The sequence below is a fragment of the Nilaparvata lugens genome, chromosome 2 (assembly GCF_014356525.2).
Source record: "Nilaparvata lugens isolate BPH chromosome 2, ASM1435652v1, whole genome shotgun sequence".
Lineage (NCBI taxonomy): Eukaryota > Metazoa > Arthropoda > Insecta > Hemiptera > Delphacidae > Nilaparvata > Nilaparvata lugens.
Genome location: NC_052505.1, coordinates 71,494,591 through 71,513,014, shown reverse-complemented (window position 1 = coordinate 71,513,014; position 18,424 = coordinate 71,494,591). Strand labels below are relative to the sequence as shown.

General features: G+C 30.7%; 2 protein-coding genes across 15 annotated transcripts in view; both read right to left on the bottom strand.

The window, feature by feature from the left end:
* Positions 1 to 10,457, bottom strand: part of LOC111043971 (ATP-dependent translocase ABCB1) — a 30,735-nt gene extending 20,278 nt beyond the window's left edge. The window contains exons 1-10 of one of the 5 annotated variants that reach the window (XM_039421626.1): positions 10,306 to 10,457; positions 9,654 to 9,855; positions 8,581 to 8,641; positions 7,207 to 7,344; positions 6,070 to 6,158; positions 5,406 to 5,526; positions 4,731 to 4,864; positions 3,008 to 3,179; positions 1,611 to 1,735; positions 434 to 605 (exon numbers count right to left, since the gene is read on the bottom strand). In XM_039421626.1, coding sequence (XP_039277560.1) covers positions 434 to 605; positions 1,611 to 1,735; positions 3,008 to 3,179; positions 4,731 to 4,864; positions 5,406 to 5,526; positions 6,070 to 6,158; positions 7,207 to 7,344; positions 8,581 to 8,641; positions 9,654 to 9,751 — 1,110 coding nt within the window. In that variant the 5' untranslated portion in view covers positions 9,752 to 9,855; positions 10,306 to 10,457. Of the gene's footprint in view, positions 1 to 433; positions 606 to 1,610; positions 1,736 to 2,764; positions 2,931 to 3,007; positions 3,180 to 4,730; positions 4,865 to 5,405; positions 5,527 to 6,069; positions 6,159 to 7,206; positions 7,345 to 8,580; positions 8,642 to 9,653; positions 9,856 to 10,184 lie in introns of those variants that run through there. The other 4 variants (XM_039421625.1, XM_039421627.1, XM_039421628.1 and 1 more) reach the window with 4 other exon arrangements.
* Positions 10,458 to 13,599: 3,142 nt separating this feature from the next.
* LOC111054234 (voltage-dependent calcium channel subunit alpha-2/delta-3) overlaps positions 13,600 to 18,424 on the bottom strand; it is an 84,982-nt gene continuing 80,157 nt past the window's right edge. For 8 of the 10 annotated variants that reach the window (XM_022341209.2, XM_022341210.2, XM_022341212.2 and 5 more), the window contains one exon: positions 13,600 to 17,856. In XM_022341209.2, coding sequence (XP_022196901.2) covers positions 17,752 to 17,856 — 105 coding nt within the window. In that variant the 3' untranslated portion in view covers positions 13,600 to 17,751. The remainder of the gene's footprint in view (positions 17,857 to 18,424) is intronic. The other 2 variants (XM_039421624.1, XM_022341215.2) reach the window with 1 other exon arrangement.

The window sequence follows — 18,424 nt, the reverse complement described above, 5'->3', positions numbered from 1 at the left end:
TGAGCAACGACTCTTACCTCTTTATTATAGAATGTATACCGTACTTGAAATAAATTCAAACTGGCAGCGTCTATAAAAAATTGCTGCTAGTATAATTCTGAAACCATATGATAATATTTAACTGTTTTATTATTTAAAGGCAGAATACAGTTCATTTTCCATCCTATTTACATTGATATTATTTCTTTTTACACCATATACGAAATACCTAAGTTGTTTCTTGAGTAATCTTCAACTTTTTGGGAACAATAATTACTTGTTTCAAAACTTTCTGAATAGTCAGAATAGTTTGAATATTCATTTCAAACTATTAGAATTTCAAAAAGTGAAAAGATTTAAATCAAGATTTGGTGAAAAGATTTGATACATGAGAAGATTTTCTATCCAGTAAGTATTATTTACTGATTTGTAAGTATTGATTGGCGTCACCTACTGTAAAAACACTTCCTGGAGACGAGTAGCCGTCGCAAACAAGTTCTGTTCCATACCAGAAAGCCAGGCCATAAGAGGAGTTTGTCAAGAGGAAGATGAGAGCGACACCAATCGAGAACTTCAGGTACTTGGACATTGCCTCCTGTCTGCCCTCTTCCAACGCTTTGATGTATCTGTGGTGAAAATGTGTATCTTTGGTATGATTGATAAACATTAATGCAAGTAGTTTAAGGCTGTGCAAAGTCTAAAATAGAAATTTCTACTGGTGATATTTTTCAAAGTTTTCTGATTTCTTTACTATCAAGCTATCAAAATAAAAAAAGTTTTCTCGAAAAAACATTTTTTTTCGATTACTTTTTGAGATATGAGCGTGTAAAGTTTAAATTTTTGTGCCAGAACATTTCAAGTTCGGTGAAAGATAAAACCATGAGATTTCAAGGATAGATTGATATAGATGATAGATATACTTCATGGTATTGTTGATCTAATAAAACAAAAAAAATTTGAAAATGTCAATTTTTGAGAAAGTTATTCAATTTACCAAAAATGACCGAAAATAACTGAACTAAAAGTTATTTTTGGTCATGTTTAGTAAATTGGATAATTTTCTGAGAAAATGATATTCTCAGAACATTTTTGTTTTATTAGATCAAAAATACCATGAAGAACCTATCCTTAAAATCTCATGGTTTTATCATTCACCTAACTTGAAATGTTCTGGCACAAAAATTTTAACTTTAGGCGCTCATATCTCAAAAAGTAATGATCGAAAAAAAAAATTTTCTGAGAAAACTTTTTAATTTTGATAGCTTGATAGTATATACAAATCGAAATACTTTGAAAAATATCACCAGTAGAAAGTTTATTTTTAGCCTTTGCACAGCCTTAAATAAGCTACGGTATCTATATAATTATAATACAATGACAATAATAGTAGTAAAACTATTTGAGTGGTATGAATTGGCCCATAAGACTATAATATGTTTGTTTAATGGCGATATAGCACTAACAAATACTAACTTTCAATTCACTGAATATTATATATAAAATATAAAAAATCACTTTTCACTAAATATTTACTTGTATTTATTAGAAATTCAATGCTTTAATTAATCAAGATCCATGAATAGGGTGGATTAGAACTCACAGGAATCAGATACGGTTACGGTAGTTTTTACCTCTCGACTTCGATGCCCTCTCCACCGAATGCAGTCACGGTTCGAATTGCATTCAGAGTCTGCTCAGCAATTCCTCCAGCCTTTGCATACTTCATTTGTTCTCTAGCTGCCGCATTGGACGCTTGCTAAACAATAAATATATTTTGAAGGATACAGTAAAGTATTGTGAAAAATATTTGTAATAAGTATGAAATAAAATTATTCTACTCCTTCCTAATTAGCAATCACTGCAATTAATTATCTGAAGCTCGATCTTTGATTCACCAATGCTCTGGAATACACAGCAAAAATCATGGAATAGTTTGAACGCAGCTTTCAGAATGATATTATCATATTTGATTATTATTACTTTTCATGTGTTTCTGTCCAACGTGTTCCACATTGCGTGTCACATGTATAGACCAAGGTGATCAGAAACATTGTTGATGCTCTTTGGTATGTGCGGATCAGCGACATCCTTAGAGATCTGGGAGTCAACCTGGTATCCTGTGAGATTCAGCGGTATGCAGAGAGTCATGAAGCACGGCTCCACCAACACAACAACGTCAAGGCAATACAGCTGCTAGACAACGGAGGATTGGTGCGGAGGCTCAAAAGGAGGAAGCCATTTAAATTAGTGTAGTGCAAGTGGTTTCAAGTGAAAAAGCAGAGCAGTGATTGAGTGAAATAATAAAAGCATGCTTTATAGTACCGTTATATAATTTAAGTACATAATATTATTATTAGCAGTAAGAGATTCAAGTGAGAGTTTTACTGTATTTTATTTTTATTTAGTAGGTTAGGTTCGATAAAATTTGCTCATTAGTCTCATGAATAGATAGTAATAGTACATAAAATAAAAAAGAACATATATAGACAAGTCAAAGAAAACAAAATATGCACTCAAAAAAGCAAGAGCATTAATCAACGGGAAAGCAGAATACCGTTTGCACAGTGGTATTTTCACAACTTAAAAACTCATTCACTGCATAAAATGGGTGATCTTCAAGGAACAGTCTCAATCTTCTCATCAGGATTGATAGTGACAGAGTCCCCGCTGTAAGATTGCTCTCTGAATTCAGTTAACATTAAGTTTATCAGTTTTTGCAGGGTCACTTATATCTTAATGTGATTGAAATGAATGATCAATCATGACTCAGAGAAAATGTGCATACCTTAGCCATGTATCCTCCCAAGCCAATCAGAATTGGTCCTATGGAAATGATCGCAGTTGTCAGTTTCCAGTTCACATACAACCCAATTCCCAAGCCAGACACAAATGTGGCAAGCGTCTGCACAATCATGCTGAACTTGCTTCCAATGCCTTCTCGTATCCTCTCCAAATCACTGTACCAAATCATATATCTTAATGTGATTGAAATGAATGATCAATCATGACTCAGAGAAAATGTGCATACCTTAGCCATGTATCCTCCCAAGCCAATCAGAATTGGTCCTATGGAAATGATCGCAGTTGTCAGTTTCCAGTTCACATACAACCCAATTCCCAAGCCAGACACAAATGTGGCAAGCGTCTGCACAATCATGCTGAACTTGCTTCCAATGCCTTCTCGTATCCTCTCCAAATCACTGTACAAAAAATTAGAAATGAAAATTAACAATAGGTTGAATTCAGTTATAAGAATAAAACCGGGTAGGCTATTGTTCATATACCCTTGTATTGGGAAAAAATTTTGAAGTTGGCCACAAGAACACGTTTGGTAACTACTATGACGTCATGTCATGTCCAATGAAAGAGGGAGATTTATTTATTCTGGAGAGTTGGCAGTATTATTATTCTGAAGTGAAAAATAAAAGTTGAAATACCAAATATAGAAAAAATAAATTAGTATAAGAATACATGTAGTGGGAATAAGTTGGATATAGAAGATAATTCCGATAATTACTTTCGTTTCTTTAATAATGATTGGTTCCCAATTTCAAACCAATAATTACCGTACATAGCAAAGCGCGGTTAAGTCACTTGCTGAGTATTGCGCTTGCATCTTGAGAAACGTCCACATCAATAACCAAAGCCTGTAATAGAAAATGAATTTCTTTGCTATATCTGCTTGATAATTTAAGCTAACACCGCTTTGATATAATTAAAGCTTGAAAAACGTTTACCGGTACCATAAAAAGCTAAGCTCTTGATGAAACTCACATGTAATCTCGGTATGTGCTTATTCCCAATAGTTCTGTGAAAAAGAGTAGTACCGGTATGGAAGTGTTCGGTCACAAGATATGGAAAGCAATTTATTCTCAAAATCAAATAATTACCGTATTCCATTGGAGAATGGGAATAGAAACTCACTTCAGTTTAAACTTCAAATAAATATACCTAAATACAGGGTTGGGCAGGGAGGTATAGATGATTTGAAATAACAGTTACACACTTATTTTTAAACGAAACTAAAAATTTATTTTTTAGTGTGTACCTTGGATGTTGCCATTATAAAAAAAATTGAAAAAATTGAAACATTGATTATGTAAGAAAAATAAAAATGGTTTGTTTATGTATACACGTGCTTTTAGGTGGCCCCATAAAATATAGTCACAAAGTGACAGGTCCGGTGACCGAGGAGGCTACTCCACATCTCCACGCAACGAAATGTGGCGTCCAGGGAAGGTCTGCCTTAGAAATTCCATAGCTGCTCTCGATGTATGGCATGTCGCCCCATCCTGTTGAAACCATACAGTATTGACGAAAAAACGAAGGCCCAAAATTAGTTTCATGGGGCTACCTTAAAGCACGTGTTTAAATAAACAAACCAAGAACCCCTGAAGCCCTGAGTGAAACAATAACGCAAGAAATTCAAGCGGTACCACGTGCAATGCTTCAGAGGAGTGTGGACAACTTCTCACAACGTCTACAGGAGTGTATATGGAGAAAAATGGACAGCATTTAACAGATTTTAGTTTTCGTACATAATCAATGTTCTAATTTTTCCCTTTAATTTTTATAATGGCAACATCCAAGTTAGGTACACACTAAAAATTTTGAGTTTTGCTTAAAAATAAGTGTGTAACTGTTATTTCAAATAATCCATACCTCCCTGCCCAACCCTGTACTTCATATATAAATGAATTAATACTTGAGTTTGAATGAATAGGTAAACTAACTAGTGACGGACTACTCACTCAGAAAGTTTGCTGGTCAGATCTCCCTCATTGTTTGTTTCATACCAAGAAATATCCTGTCTAAGTATTTGACTGAAGAAAATTCTGTGCAACCGCTGAACCTGGCGTTCAGCTGAATATTCCCAGCAGGCAGTCTGCAACACAATATAGGCAGAGATCAGAGTTCCTTCAAATACTGCATTAAACTACAATGAATAACCCCTTCTAGAATATAGAGAAGCGGTGCAAGTTCCAGCTGAACATAAACCAATAGATAGTTTTTACTCTTAAAATTTCATCGAAGTAATAATATATCTCGAATTTGAAATTAAAATTCAATTGTTCAGATCACAAATAATAGACTCCATCACATATCATCTCGTATAATCATTATATTATAAATAATTATAAAACGTTTACTTCTAAAATACGGGATAATAAATTCTGACACAGTGTTATTTGAGATGTAGTGATATTAATATTTATATTCAAAATTGAAACAAAAAGATTTAGTCAATTATTACGAATTTATTTGGAGCAAGACACTACTTACTTCAAACATGTTGGTGTTCTTCTCAAAATAAATTCGTAATTTTTGACTACTCTGTAGAAACTTCTTTGTGTTTTTATAACTGGAGAATGGCTTACTGAATGGAACTTCCATTTATTGTGAATAATGGTACTAAAATTACATACCTGTATAAACGAGGAGAACAATACAACCACTCCAATGTAGAAATAATACAATGAATACTTGTTCATAGATTGAAGAAATTCGTCAGATGAAAACAAATTAGTTGTTGGACTATCGCTCGATCTGCAATGCAAAGTAATACAAGAGCATTGGAATGACTCGAGAATTCATGTGTCACAGCTGTAGAATTAAAGGCGAAATGAGTAATCTATGGATAGATTTATAAAATTCGGTACATTATTTGAGAAGTACTCATTATTTGGCAATTTGGCTTTCCAAATGTCACTATCAATCACATATAACTTCTTTGAAATTTGCATGAAATTGAATTAATCTAACTAGCCCGATTTGAAAATAATTAAATTTTCAATTGAGCATTGTTTAGTAGTTGTTAATTTGCCTATAATATAAAAAATGCTGATTATCAACTCAGTAAAATGGTCACCTAAATACCATACATACTGAAACATTTAATAATTGCTTGATTAAAGATTGGTTGCTTAATAGATCAACAAAACTATAATCTATCCAAATGCAAATAATTAACCGGAATGATGAATCATGCAGATCAAAATAGCAATTACAAATTTCTCCATGGTACTGTCATCATTCTGATATAGTCTTTATGGTTCTTAAAATACATAAATGAATTTTCAATCAACTTACGTTCCAGATGTTGTATCCATCCTCAATAAGGCCACATTAAAAGGATTATGTTTTGTTGTATTGAACAATACTCGGAGATTTTGTAGCCCCTGGAGAAATTTAATAATATTAATATATTACTAACAACCACATTTGCAAATAAAATGAAAAGTGGAGGATTCAATAAGAGTCACCTTATTTTATTGTAATACAGTCATGATTTGGACTACTTACCTAAAGCATTATCCAGAAGTATGAAAGGTGAGAAGATTGTTAAGGAAATAACACTCTTATAATATTCCTACTATAATACAATCAAGCCGAGTTTTATGCTAAAATGACGATCTGCAGCCTCACCAGTGATTAATTATGAAAAATAGAACTCAAAAAATATCTTTTCAATGACTTTCGAATCGCATGGGATTCTTTTAATGTACAGTATTTCATGGGATGCACAGTATTCTGTTCAAAATTGATCCCATGCGATTTGAAAGCATGATTCAGTCAGTGAGTAAATATTTTATATTTTTCACGATTGATTAAGTCTGCAAGTCGCCATTTTAGTATAGAAAATTTATGAAACAAAGCAGTTCGTGATGGAACAAGAAATTCAAGACAAAGTAAGTTACCGTATTATAACAACTTCAAAAGTTTTAAATAAATACAGTTTAAATAATTTTTAATTAATCATAATATAAAATTTATATGCATTCTTGCAATATCGTTCTTGATATTGCATAACATTGAATGTGCCATCAACTTTACGATAGCTCTTCTAGTTTGGAAGAAAGCATTTTGAGAAGTTATATCAAATTTGCTAAGAAATGATCAGATCACTGTGATCTAGTAAGACTTATCCAATTCCAATTTATTGCAATTATTTTTCAACATTAAATTATATTAGAGTATTAGTGATTGTATTGTTCTTCATCAATTATTGAATAAATATTGTCCCTTCTTTGGACAATTTAATAAACTAAATTCAAGAAGGAAAGAAGTTTTGGGATAGCATCTGTTTTTCTCCAACATTGTTATGTTTTGGATGAATTAAGTTGTTTGAACGAATCCTAATGAATGAGTTCAGTTTTTCCCAGGTGCTAGAGTTCCAATGATTAGCATAAAGTAGTCCTATTGTATCACATGAATAAAATCACTCACATTTGTCTCCTGCCAAATGAACGTGTTGGTCATCTGCCCAAAAACAAATGCTAGAACTGGGATTCCTGAGCCATTAAGAACAGAAAACAGCAGTCCTATTGAAAGTAAAAGAATGTCGAATTTTGTTGCACACTGAAACTAAAGAAGAAAGAAATAAATGTAATGAGTAACAAGTTAGTGATACAGAAACCATCAACAGGATACTATCGCGCTGTTATAAGCTAATTTATAATTTCATTCGGTGTTATCAAGTCGAGTGCAACAGGGAAAACATGAAGATTCCAAATAGGACTAATGACATGTTGATCAGAGAAAATGAAAAAAAGTAAAAGAATGAATTCAAATTATTTATAAGTAAACCAAAATAGAGAAAATGGTAATTCAAAATTAGCCTATAGTAGGAGATAACAGGAATAATTCAAGTCCTATTTCAACCATCAGGCTGAAATTTAAGATAAATATCATCTGGCTCTAACTTCTTTGGTTTTCCACACTACTAAGCACAGTGGTTAAACGCTTGCATATTTTTCATTCATTCACTTATTGTTTCCAAGTGAAGCATGCTCCTATTGCAACACATTTGGAAAATCATTTTAAATTCTACTTGAGCATGATTGAGATAGTACAGTATAGTTAAAATGCAAGTGGAGCATGCTCTTATTGCGTCACAATTGAGAAATTATTTGAAATTCTACTCAAGCATTATTCATTTATAGTAAAATCTCAATTGATCTCGATTTAGCATAGAATTCTGATACATGGGTCGATGACAATAAATTATCGAATCTAGACAATCGAATCATTTTCCATGTCTTGAATCAGTTCGAGGTCAAAGAATAAGAACTAAAACATACTTTTTAAAGCTGATAGTTTTAAAGAAAAAAACATGTTGGTAGTTTTTTACTAATTCACAAACTATTTTTTCAAATTGAGTTTACAAAATTCTGACTTCCTTGAATTTTAATCACATTGAGTATTTTTTATCGTTTTATTCAGGTCATTTTATACAGTATATTAATTTATATTTCACACTGAGTCTCAATTATTTTGTTTCTTCATAATAGAAAAATATTTTTTTATTGTGGATGATTCCCACATAAGTTTTTTTTGTCTGTGTGTGGGTAATAGAAAGTGCACGTATCGATGATTGATGAGATAATCAAACGACAATGCCTAAGATAACGGCGGGTTTCGAACCTAAGAACCCTGCAGTGCAATTTTAATCAATTTGAAATTTATTCAAACAGGCCTATATTCTAATTCAATTACAACGTACATTATTATTTAGTTTTCAATCGATTTTAATTTCAATTGATTTTAATTATATAGATAAGCATTCACTAAAAAAACCATCAATGGTATGTTATAACTTACCAATCTTCGAAGACTGGGTTTGGTGGTTTGTACTTTACGAGGATTCTTCTTTTCACTAAGCCTGTAAATAATGCGAGAAAAATTATTATTTTAAAATATGAAATATGAAATTGCATTCCATTTATGAAATATGTTTGGTTGATACGCCATTTTATTGTCTTTTTTCTTTAGGGCTACTTTTAATATAAAATTAGAAATTACAATTACGATAGGCAGAACTATAAAAAACATTTATCATAGGCTATCTCTTAACAAAATAATGATCTAAACATTCTAAATAATCTAATTGATCTAAATCATCTATATCTTCACTTATTGTATAATAATATCCTCTTCGATAATGAAGAATGTTGTTCTCTATTCAAAAAAGTTTGTTTCCATCCTAAAATATGTTTCCATGAAATTAAAATAGGCTACAATAATGACTAAATGTAAAGCTACCTATTCATGAGTTGGTTGGGGAAAATGCAATTTTTCATAGAAATCTTCATTCAAGAAATTGAAATGAATTACTGTGGGCCTATAAGTTTCATAACTTACTTAGAAATACCTCTAGATAACAGCACTGTTTTACATGTAGTTATTAATAATTAAATACATAATTGGTTAATAACACAATAGAGTTGATATATTCTCAACTTCAAATATACAAATTAATTCTCAATAGAGTAAATTTCTCTAGATTTATTGCATTCCATTGAAAAAATATTATCAAAGGTCTTTGTTACCAAATAACAAGTGATCCAATGCAGTGATTTAGTTAGAATACAGAATCTAAGTTTATAGATAAAACAGTGGGTTTATACATTAGTTGAATAGGCCTATTTTATTATTTAATTTATTCCATATTTGCTTCATACGGGATTAACCATGAGTTTGATGAAGACAAGGTGAAATAGATCAATTAAAACTAAGATGAAGCTCTGTCATTGCTCAAATACGCAACTCCTTTTTTGAAAAACAAAGGATAACCACTATTTATATTGATTATTTTATTGATCGAACTCTATGAAACAGGTAAATATATTTTATCTATACCGTACTGTAATTAGAAAATGTATCAGACTACTTACGTGAAGACGGTTGATCCATAACGAACAATGTTTGATGCATACAAGGATTCATCTTCTCCTGATGACGAGTAATGCAGTTTCGAATATTTCATTGACATGATAACTTGTATTTTCAACACATTGCACTTAAAATTTCAAACAGGAACCAGTTTACATTCCTTTCGCATCATTCATAGGATAAAATCATAGTATTTCGGAAATGCTAAAAATGAAAAAATTGTTCGATTAAATTCACAATAATAAATCTTTAAAGAATTAATGCTTATTAGCCTATATTGTAAAAGTTACATAAATAATAAAACATATTGCTATGATAAAAAGAGCATAATATACGGTTTTATGTAATTTTTAAATTATACACGAATGTAGGTCTCATATACATATTGTTGATTTATATAGCTACAAAATTTACTGGAATATTTTCAGAGTAATAGCATTGAACTAATGTTCAAATTATCAGTACATTAACGTAGGCCTAATATTCCATTGTTAACGTATAAAAGATTCACTGAGGTTTTTAGAAGTACCTACATTTATTATATGAGGAATTAAGTTTTGTGGCACACTATTCCAAACGATTGAGAAGAATAAAATTCTGCTTTACCATGCTATAATGAATATTTACCACAATAAAGTTATTAATCACATCTACCTGAATTCAAGAGTGCATGTTCCAATGCAGTAGGCTAAACTAGAGGGAGAGCACTGAATTTTAAAGACTCTAAATTGTCCAATAATGCTCAATTCGATGTTATCTGTCCATTTGTTTATTCGAGCTGTTACTAAATTCTTTGGACCCTCACTTTGTAATAGAGAAGTTCATGTAAATGCTTGTATTGCATCTATATTGAAAACCTTTCGTTATAGATAAGCTATTATCTGTATAGGGCTTCAATGGAGCGTAACAGAATTTGACAATCTACAACTGGAACTTTATATTGTTTCTATTTAGCTGCATTTTACTGTATAATACCAATTCAAAATAAAAACCGTCAGGCCGTTATTTTTTGGAAGATTTTATTAAATAGCAGTTCCAAGTTCATTGTAATCGATACAAATAGAATAAATAAATAGATGAATAGATAAGACACAAATGTAAAAAATTGAAAACGTTTCAAAATACATTAATTCTAATGTTGTAATGCTGTCAAGTTACAAAGTTAGACCTGAAAGAGGCATATTAAAAGAAAAAAATGAACAGGAAGAACTCGCCCTTATGAATTATCTCGTCTGACTAGCCATCGTTATGAGAAGCAATAATGATAATTTTTTATTAATCAAAATTTGTGAATAGCCAAGCGGGGCCGATTTTATTATTGCGGGAGGACAAAGGGGTAGGCTATGATTCAATGCTTTATTTCAGCCAAACTATACATTAATTACATTAGGATAAATCATATTACAGATAAGTCATATTATTACAATAACATATCTTCTCTTACCTTTCTTATTTACAATAGGGTATATTTCCATTTATGAAATATGTTTGGTTGGTACGCCATTTTATTGTCTTTTTCTTTAAGGCTACTTTTAATATAAATAAAATATAAATCCCAGGACCCTTTTAAATTATTTTATCACATGTTGTGATAAAATACTAAAAAGGGTACTGAGGGTATATTTTATTTATATTAAAATAACATATTCTATTATGAAATTAATTTATTATCCAAGATGCACTAGTCTTTGAAATATAAACAATAAACGCCATAATTCATGCAAAATACTCGAACCCTTAATCCTTATATATGACGTAAGTATAGCCTGAAAATGTAATGTGGTTAACTTGCGAATATAATAGATAAAATAATTACTGTAGCCTACAGTAATCAACTGTACATCAACTGTACTATAGTTGAATAGGGTAAAAGGTGAATGAAAATAGGGTGATTCTAGAACACTCTAGTCAATAGTATAACGTTTTTTTACAGATTCTACAAGTTTCTAAAAGAACCGGATGTCAATAGAATTGAAAAATACAAGCTCATAAATTACCGTTTAAATTTTCAAATCATTGTAATAATTTATAAAAAAAATTGAATTGAAAAATGTTATACTTTTTCACTTTGATTTTATATTTTTTGTTAGATTATTGGGGAAAAATGAATGCATATCTCCCCCATTTAGGGGCGGATCAGAAAGTGCCTCACCCCCCCAAAAAAAGTCGGCGCCACTGAAATACACTACTGTGTGGAGTAATTTATTTCATTCTTTTTGTTTTCTGCCGAGGGTGATGCCTACATAAGCTCCAGGCTTGTTTGGAGTAAGTGGTGGATGGATGATTAAAAGAAATGAGTCGAGGATTAGATTCTCTGAGACATTTGTGACCCATCGATGCTTAAGGTGAGTCCAAACCATCAAGCTATTATGAAGCTCTCAAATGAATTTCAGCGCAAGTAGACTCGTTCATCGGAAATAGCGTCTCTGATATAATCTGAACAAAAAAACATTTTTCTTATAGTGTGGTTTTAAATATAGAATGTCCATGTTAGAAATAAACATATAAATTGTTGATGTGGCCTTTTTTCTGTATCACTGATGAACGAGATACATCATCATAGATTAAAGTAAGACATAAAACTGATATACTGAAACTTGAATATAATTACTTTCAGTCAATTCTGTACGATCTAGTCACCTAGATTATTTCCTGTCTGGATTTATAAACAAGTGTGCCTCAGTCTGAAGCAAATAATTTACCTTAATGCACTAATAGTGTCACTGCAAATGTATGAATTCCTACAGAAGATATTTTATAATGAGAAACGTGCTTGCTGTTCATCTAATAATTATATAAATTATCGTACATCTTTTGGCTGGAAAAGCTGGTCTCATGCGAGTGCTTGTACAATAAAATTAAATTAATAGTTTGAAATAGAATAGACCAAAATACTGTTATTCCTTTCCTTATCTTGGAATAAAACATTTGAGTTATAGACCGCGCTTCTGAGTTTCAAGTTCTCTTTGTTATAGAAAATATTGACATTCACATGAAAAAAATCTTCTAATGCTTTCTTGAAATCGGATCGTTATTTGAGTTCTGTAGATAAGTAAGAGCACAGACAAAATACAACATACTCTTTTGACTGTGATATAAGACAAGTGACCTCGGCATTGTAGGTTGGAGATTCCAAATATGACAACCAATTATATAATATATTATAGACCCAATTTTACCAATTATTGAGGTACATCAACTTCTAGTGCCAAACCTAATCAGAAACTTATAAATTTCATGGATTTTTAATATTTTTACATAAAATTTACTGAGCATGGGGCTAACCAAATTATTAGGTAGTCATTTCAAGCTCAGTACTATTATTATTGAATTTTGGAAGTGTGTGAAATTTCAATTAAAAGCATAACTCTATAACAATTAATTTTAAAAAAGGATTGAGAAACAGACTGGACAGTGTAATTGAATTATTGTGATTAAGCTTCATTATTCAAACAAGCTTTATCATTGGAAAAATGAATCAAAATCTGAGCAGCAAAAACCCATTCATAACAGTTCGTTATCATACTGACATTTGTCATGGATCATTGTTTTAATCATCGTACATTATTGGGTGATTTTTTAGGTTCTTTTGCGGTTCAAAATAATACTATTTATTGTTATTTTAACTTTCTATTCTCACATAATCTCTTAATTGTAAAAATGTTACAACTTTTCAATTAAAAAACAAAAATAATTATCGCTGAGCTTCTAAAGTTAGAGCTCTATAATAATTAGTTTGGTCACAAGCTAAATATTGAAAAAGCTACAACAACAATATGAACAAGCTCCATCAACATTGGAGTATGGCAATTATTTTTACAAATCTCATAGCTTACTTCATATCAAATAAGAATAGATAAATTTGGCTTTAAAAATGTTAGATAATCTTGTAGACTACCCAATGACTAATGACTAGTGGCTGGAGGAGGCAAATTACGTGAAAGCAAATGAAACTGCAAGTAATTCATGTTTATTTAGCGATAACAAAAGGCAGATCTGGAGTCAATAATTATTACACATCATTGAATGACATATAAAAGTTTATAGTACAATTTCATTTTTACATAGACATTAATATCAACCAAACAAATGACATTGAATATGTTGGTTAAAAAAAATACAAATAAAGTTTCAGCTCTTAATATGCAAGTGGTTGATGTCTAAAAATAACAAGAATATCATTCATATCTTTGGTAGGGAAACTGCTAAGATTCCATAAGATGAATTTGTAACAAGTTAGTCTATTTGAATAATACGGAATTTCCATCACTTTCAATAACAACGGGTAGTTCTAAATATCTCAGTTGACAATATTATTATGGAATGTAGAAAACCCATTTTTATTAGGGAGTGAGTTTTGTTATTAAATGCAGAATATTCTTAAATACGTATATGTAGCAAGTATACAAGCAAAAGTTCGATAATATTCTTGACACAGAAAATTATTGAGTCTAAGGAACTTGGCACATCACCACCTGCCACATTATAAATACAAACATTTTATAATGGACGGCGTTTTATAATTAAAAATATTGATTAGTGGAATATAGAATAAATTTTTCATTATTGATAAGCATTGAAAAGAAGAATGTAATTTGAATAGGGATAAACAAATGAAAAATGTTCTTCTTATGAGATTGCGAGTGGAATCAGAAAAAAAACTCAATACTGTATTTAAAAATGTACACATAATTGAAGCTATATTTATTCGAATGCCCCTAAGATTTAACAGGATAGAATTGGTTCTACTGATAACCGATTATGGATAGTGACTTTAAAAATTGTGAAATTCAAAATTTTACTAGAATAAAGAGTGTATTACGGTCTTAAACCTTGATTATGGTAATGTAGAGGTGTGGATAATTAAGTTCAACTAGAATATTATGAGAATCGTATTTCGTATAAATTGATAATACTGTAGTAATTGGTCTTTCTTTTCAGAATTAACATTTCAAGGTGAAAACAACTAGGCAATATTGATAAAATTCTTACAAAGAGTTCAAGTACAGTTATCTAATTTTGCTAAGAAAGTCCATGACTATTGGTTTTTGTTTGAAAACTATGGTTTTCACCGTATTTTCGGCACCGCTCTGCAATATAATCTTTTGGATAGTTCTATTGGATTCATTGACATATTTTACTGGAAACTCCATCATTTCGAGGAAAAATTATATTTACCATCATTTACAAGCTATTGTAAGTTATGGCATACATAGAAGAATCAACGAAGATGACTATTTAAAAACAGTAACACATTTGTCTTATCGATATTATTTTTAATAGTAACTAGTTCAACGATTGATAATTTTACAATAATTTTTGAAAAAATACAAGATTATTAGATGAAGGGTGCTATCATATTTATGTATAATTTGAATATCTATAAATTAACCAATGTTAATAAGGAATGAAGTAAATTTTTTTCATACCATAAAATATATTTCGAGTACTCTAATTCATATTAGCATAACTATGAATTAGAATCATTCAGCACAATAACAGAGTAGGACTTAGGACTATATTGAGGCACGTATTAGTGAGTTTGAAAGAGATTTAACAATAATAGTTTCATGGGTACAACATGATTTTTGTTAAATGGATTTTTTTATGTTCATGGCAGATAATCCAGATAAGATGATTTTTTCTAATAACAGCTCAAAGCTCTAAATTAGAAATTGATTTCAATTCATATCGGAACTTTAATATAGAATGTATTCTTTATCTATAGAAAATTTACTCTTTCTATGCCAGAAAAACAATATTGATAGACATTGGAAAAATTAGTCAACTATGGACAATACTATGGAATGATTGAATAAAAAAACGATGAGAAATACAAAATGCAAGAAGTATTGAAATTAGATGAGACCTTTTCAATTGAATTTAGATTAAAACCCCGTATTATAATAGTTCTATCCAAGAAACAAATAATATTCAGTGATTCATTTATATTATTTTAATGGAATAAATTTATTCGATTACATGCTTAATGGGACATAATATGAATGTTAGGAAATATGTAACTATTTATGACTTTACATTACGCCACGTTATCCCTTAAAATAAGATCTAGAACAATCAATTGGAATGGAAAGAAAAGCAAATGATAAAATGCATTAAATGACTGCCAATCAACAACAATCTTACTGATGGATATTGTACCATCTAATTATTTCGAGCTATTCAATGACATTCTTATCTTGAAGAAAAAAAAGATTACATTGATTATACTTTATACTTTTATTATCATAAGGTGTTTTGGTTCCTCCATCTGTTGGGCTATTATCTTCTAATGAAGCTTTATTTTGAATTTCAAAGAACCTGCAAGTAGCCTTTAGAATTTGGAATTATTCTCAAATCAGTGAGCATGAAGTAAAGTTTATTGCAAACAAAGTTCAAAATATCCAAAGAACTTGAAAGTAATACTTTAGAATTTGGGATTATTCTCAAATCAGTGGGCAGGAAATCAAGTTTATTGCAAACAAAATTCAATATATCCAAAGAACCTGGAAGTAATCCTTTACAATTGGGAATTATTCTCAAATCAATGGGCATGAAGTCAAGTTATTGCAAATAAAGTTTAAAATATCTAAAGAACCTGCAATAAATCCTTCAGAATTTGGAATGATTCTCAAATCAGAGTGGGTGGAGTCAAGTTTGTGGCAAACAAAGTTCAAAATACCCAAAGAACCTGCAAGTAACCTTTTAGAATTTGGAATTATTCTCAAATCAGTGGGCATGAAGTCAAGTTTATTGCAAACATAGTTCAAAATACCCAAAGAACCTTTGAGTAACCCTTCACAATTTGGATCTATTCTCAAATCAATGGGCGTGAAGTCAAGTTATTGCAAATAAAGTTCAAATGTTCAAAGAACCTGCGATACATCCTTTAGTATTTGGATTTATTTTCAAAACAGTGGGAATGAAGTCAAGTTTATTGCAAACAAATTTCAAAGAACCTGCAATAGATAAATCCTTTAGAATTTGGAATGATTCTCAAATCAGAGTGCTTGAAGTCTAGTTTATTGCAAACAAAGTTCAAAATACCCAGAGAACCTGCAAGTAACCATTAAGAATTTTGAAGTGTTCTTAAATCTATGGGCATGAAGTCCAGTTTGTGGCAAACAAAGTTCAAAATATCCAAAGAAAACTTCAAGTAACCCATTTAGAATTTGGAATTATTCTTAAATCAGTGAACATGCTGTCATGTTTCTTGCATATAACATTAAAATATCATAAGATTGTCGTTGATTTTCATAAATTTCCACATCGTGTCATAATCAAGTTGTCTCAGAGAGCATTGACTATTGGACATCAACAATTGATGTTATTTGTTGATCATGTGCATGACTCGAATGAATCTAACACTGATCTGATATAAAAAATATCACACCATGATTGGATAAAATATCCTTAATAACTTTAATGAGTTCATGATTAATTTTATAGAATATAAACATTTGGAATTTACCAGACACTTATACTTTCTCAACGATTTTGTAAATAGCAGTATGTTACCTAATAAGAGGAAGTGATAAACGATGGGAATTATTTTCTCAAAAATGATTGAGGGGTGCAGTAATATTCTATGTAAACAGATAAACCAAGAATCATCTCTTAATTGACTTTGTTGAAGTGAACTTTAAGTATGTTTTGAAACAATTCGATGGGTTTTCGATAAATACATGTCAAAATAAATTACATTACATTAACTATCAATGAGATCAATTTAAAACAGTCTAGATTAATTAGAGTAGCCATAATAGAGAAGAAAAATAGTATGAATGATTTACACATATTCAGTTGGAACAAACAAGATAACAATAACCTTAAAGATGAACAAAACAGCAACAAGTTTATGTTTGACATAGTTAGCGGTAGCAATATAAACATTATTATAGTCAACATACAAATCGATAATGTATTTTAGCTAATAACTGACTAAAATATGATGAGTCATTTGGTACAAGATGATGGTGATGATGATCGTTAATGATTGGGATGCGATATCACAGTCCAGCAGATCGACGTGACCTTAGCAATTTACGCTGAGAATCGACGCCGAATTTAAAATCAGGTTAGCACCGTGGATCACTATTGCTATAGAAGTTTATTGACGAAATAAGAGGCGAGGACCAATAGGATCATCCATAAGCTTGGCCGAATGGAGCAGCCATCGCCACAAAGCTCGGTGATGTTTATTTCCTACAAACGTACAATAATGTTAGAGCAACGAAGAGAAACCCTCAATTGTCTCTCAGTCTTCATCATTGAGAGACACATAGTCATAGAAAATGACAGTTTGATGGTTCAATTATAAAATTACTCAACATAATGGCTTACCATTATCAATTCATTTTTAATGATTCATAATGATAAATTAACTAAATCATGCAAAATCCTCAGACTATCAATTGAAGACCAAAGTGTTGTGATTATGGAATAGATCGAAGCTAAAAAAGAATTAATATAGTATAGCATTCATTAATCATTATATAGTTTCGCTTTCGTCGTCATCCGTACAAACTTGGCGAGAGTGAAGCGCCGGCATAAAGATGTAAATTCAGAAATTAATTCAATTCTTTGAGGTGTCTGAGAGTCATTTCCAAATATTCATTGAAGAGCAGCAAATTTCATATAAGTAATTGTTCTCTTCAAGATACTAGATAATCTTTTGGACCTTCCAAACATAATCGAACTCTTTAGTATCTTTGTTCCGTTGAATAGACCTAGATAAAATATATTTATTGCTTTGAATAGAATATACACTGTA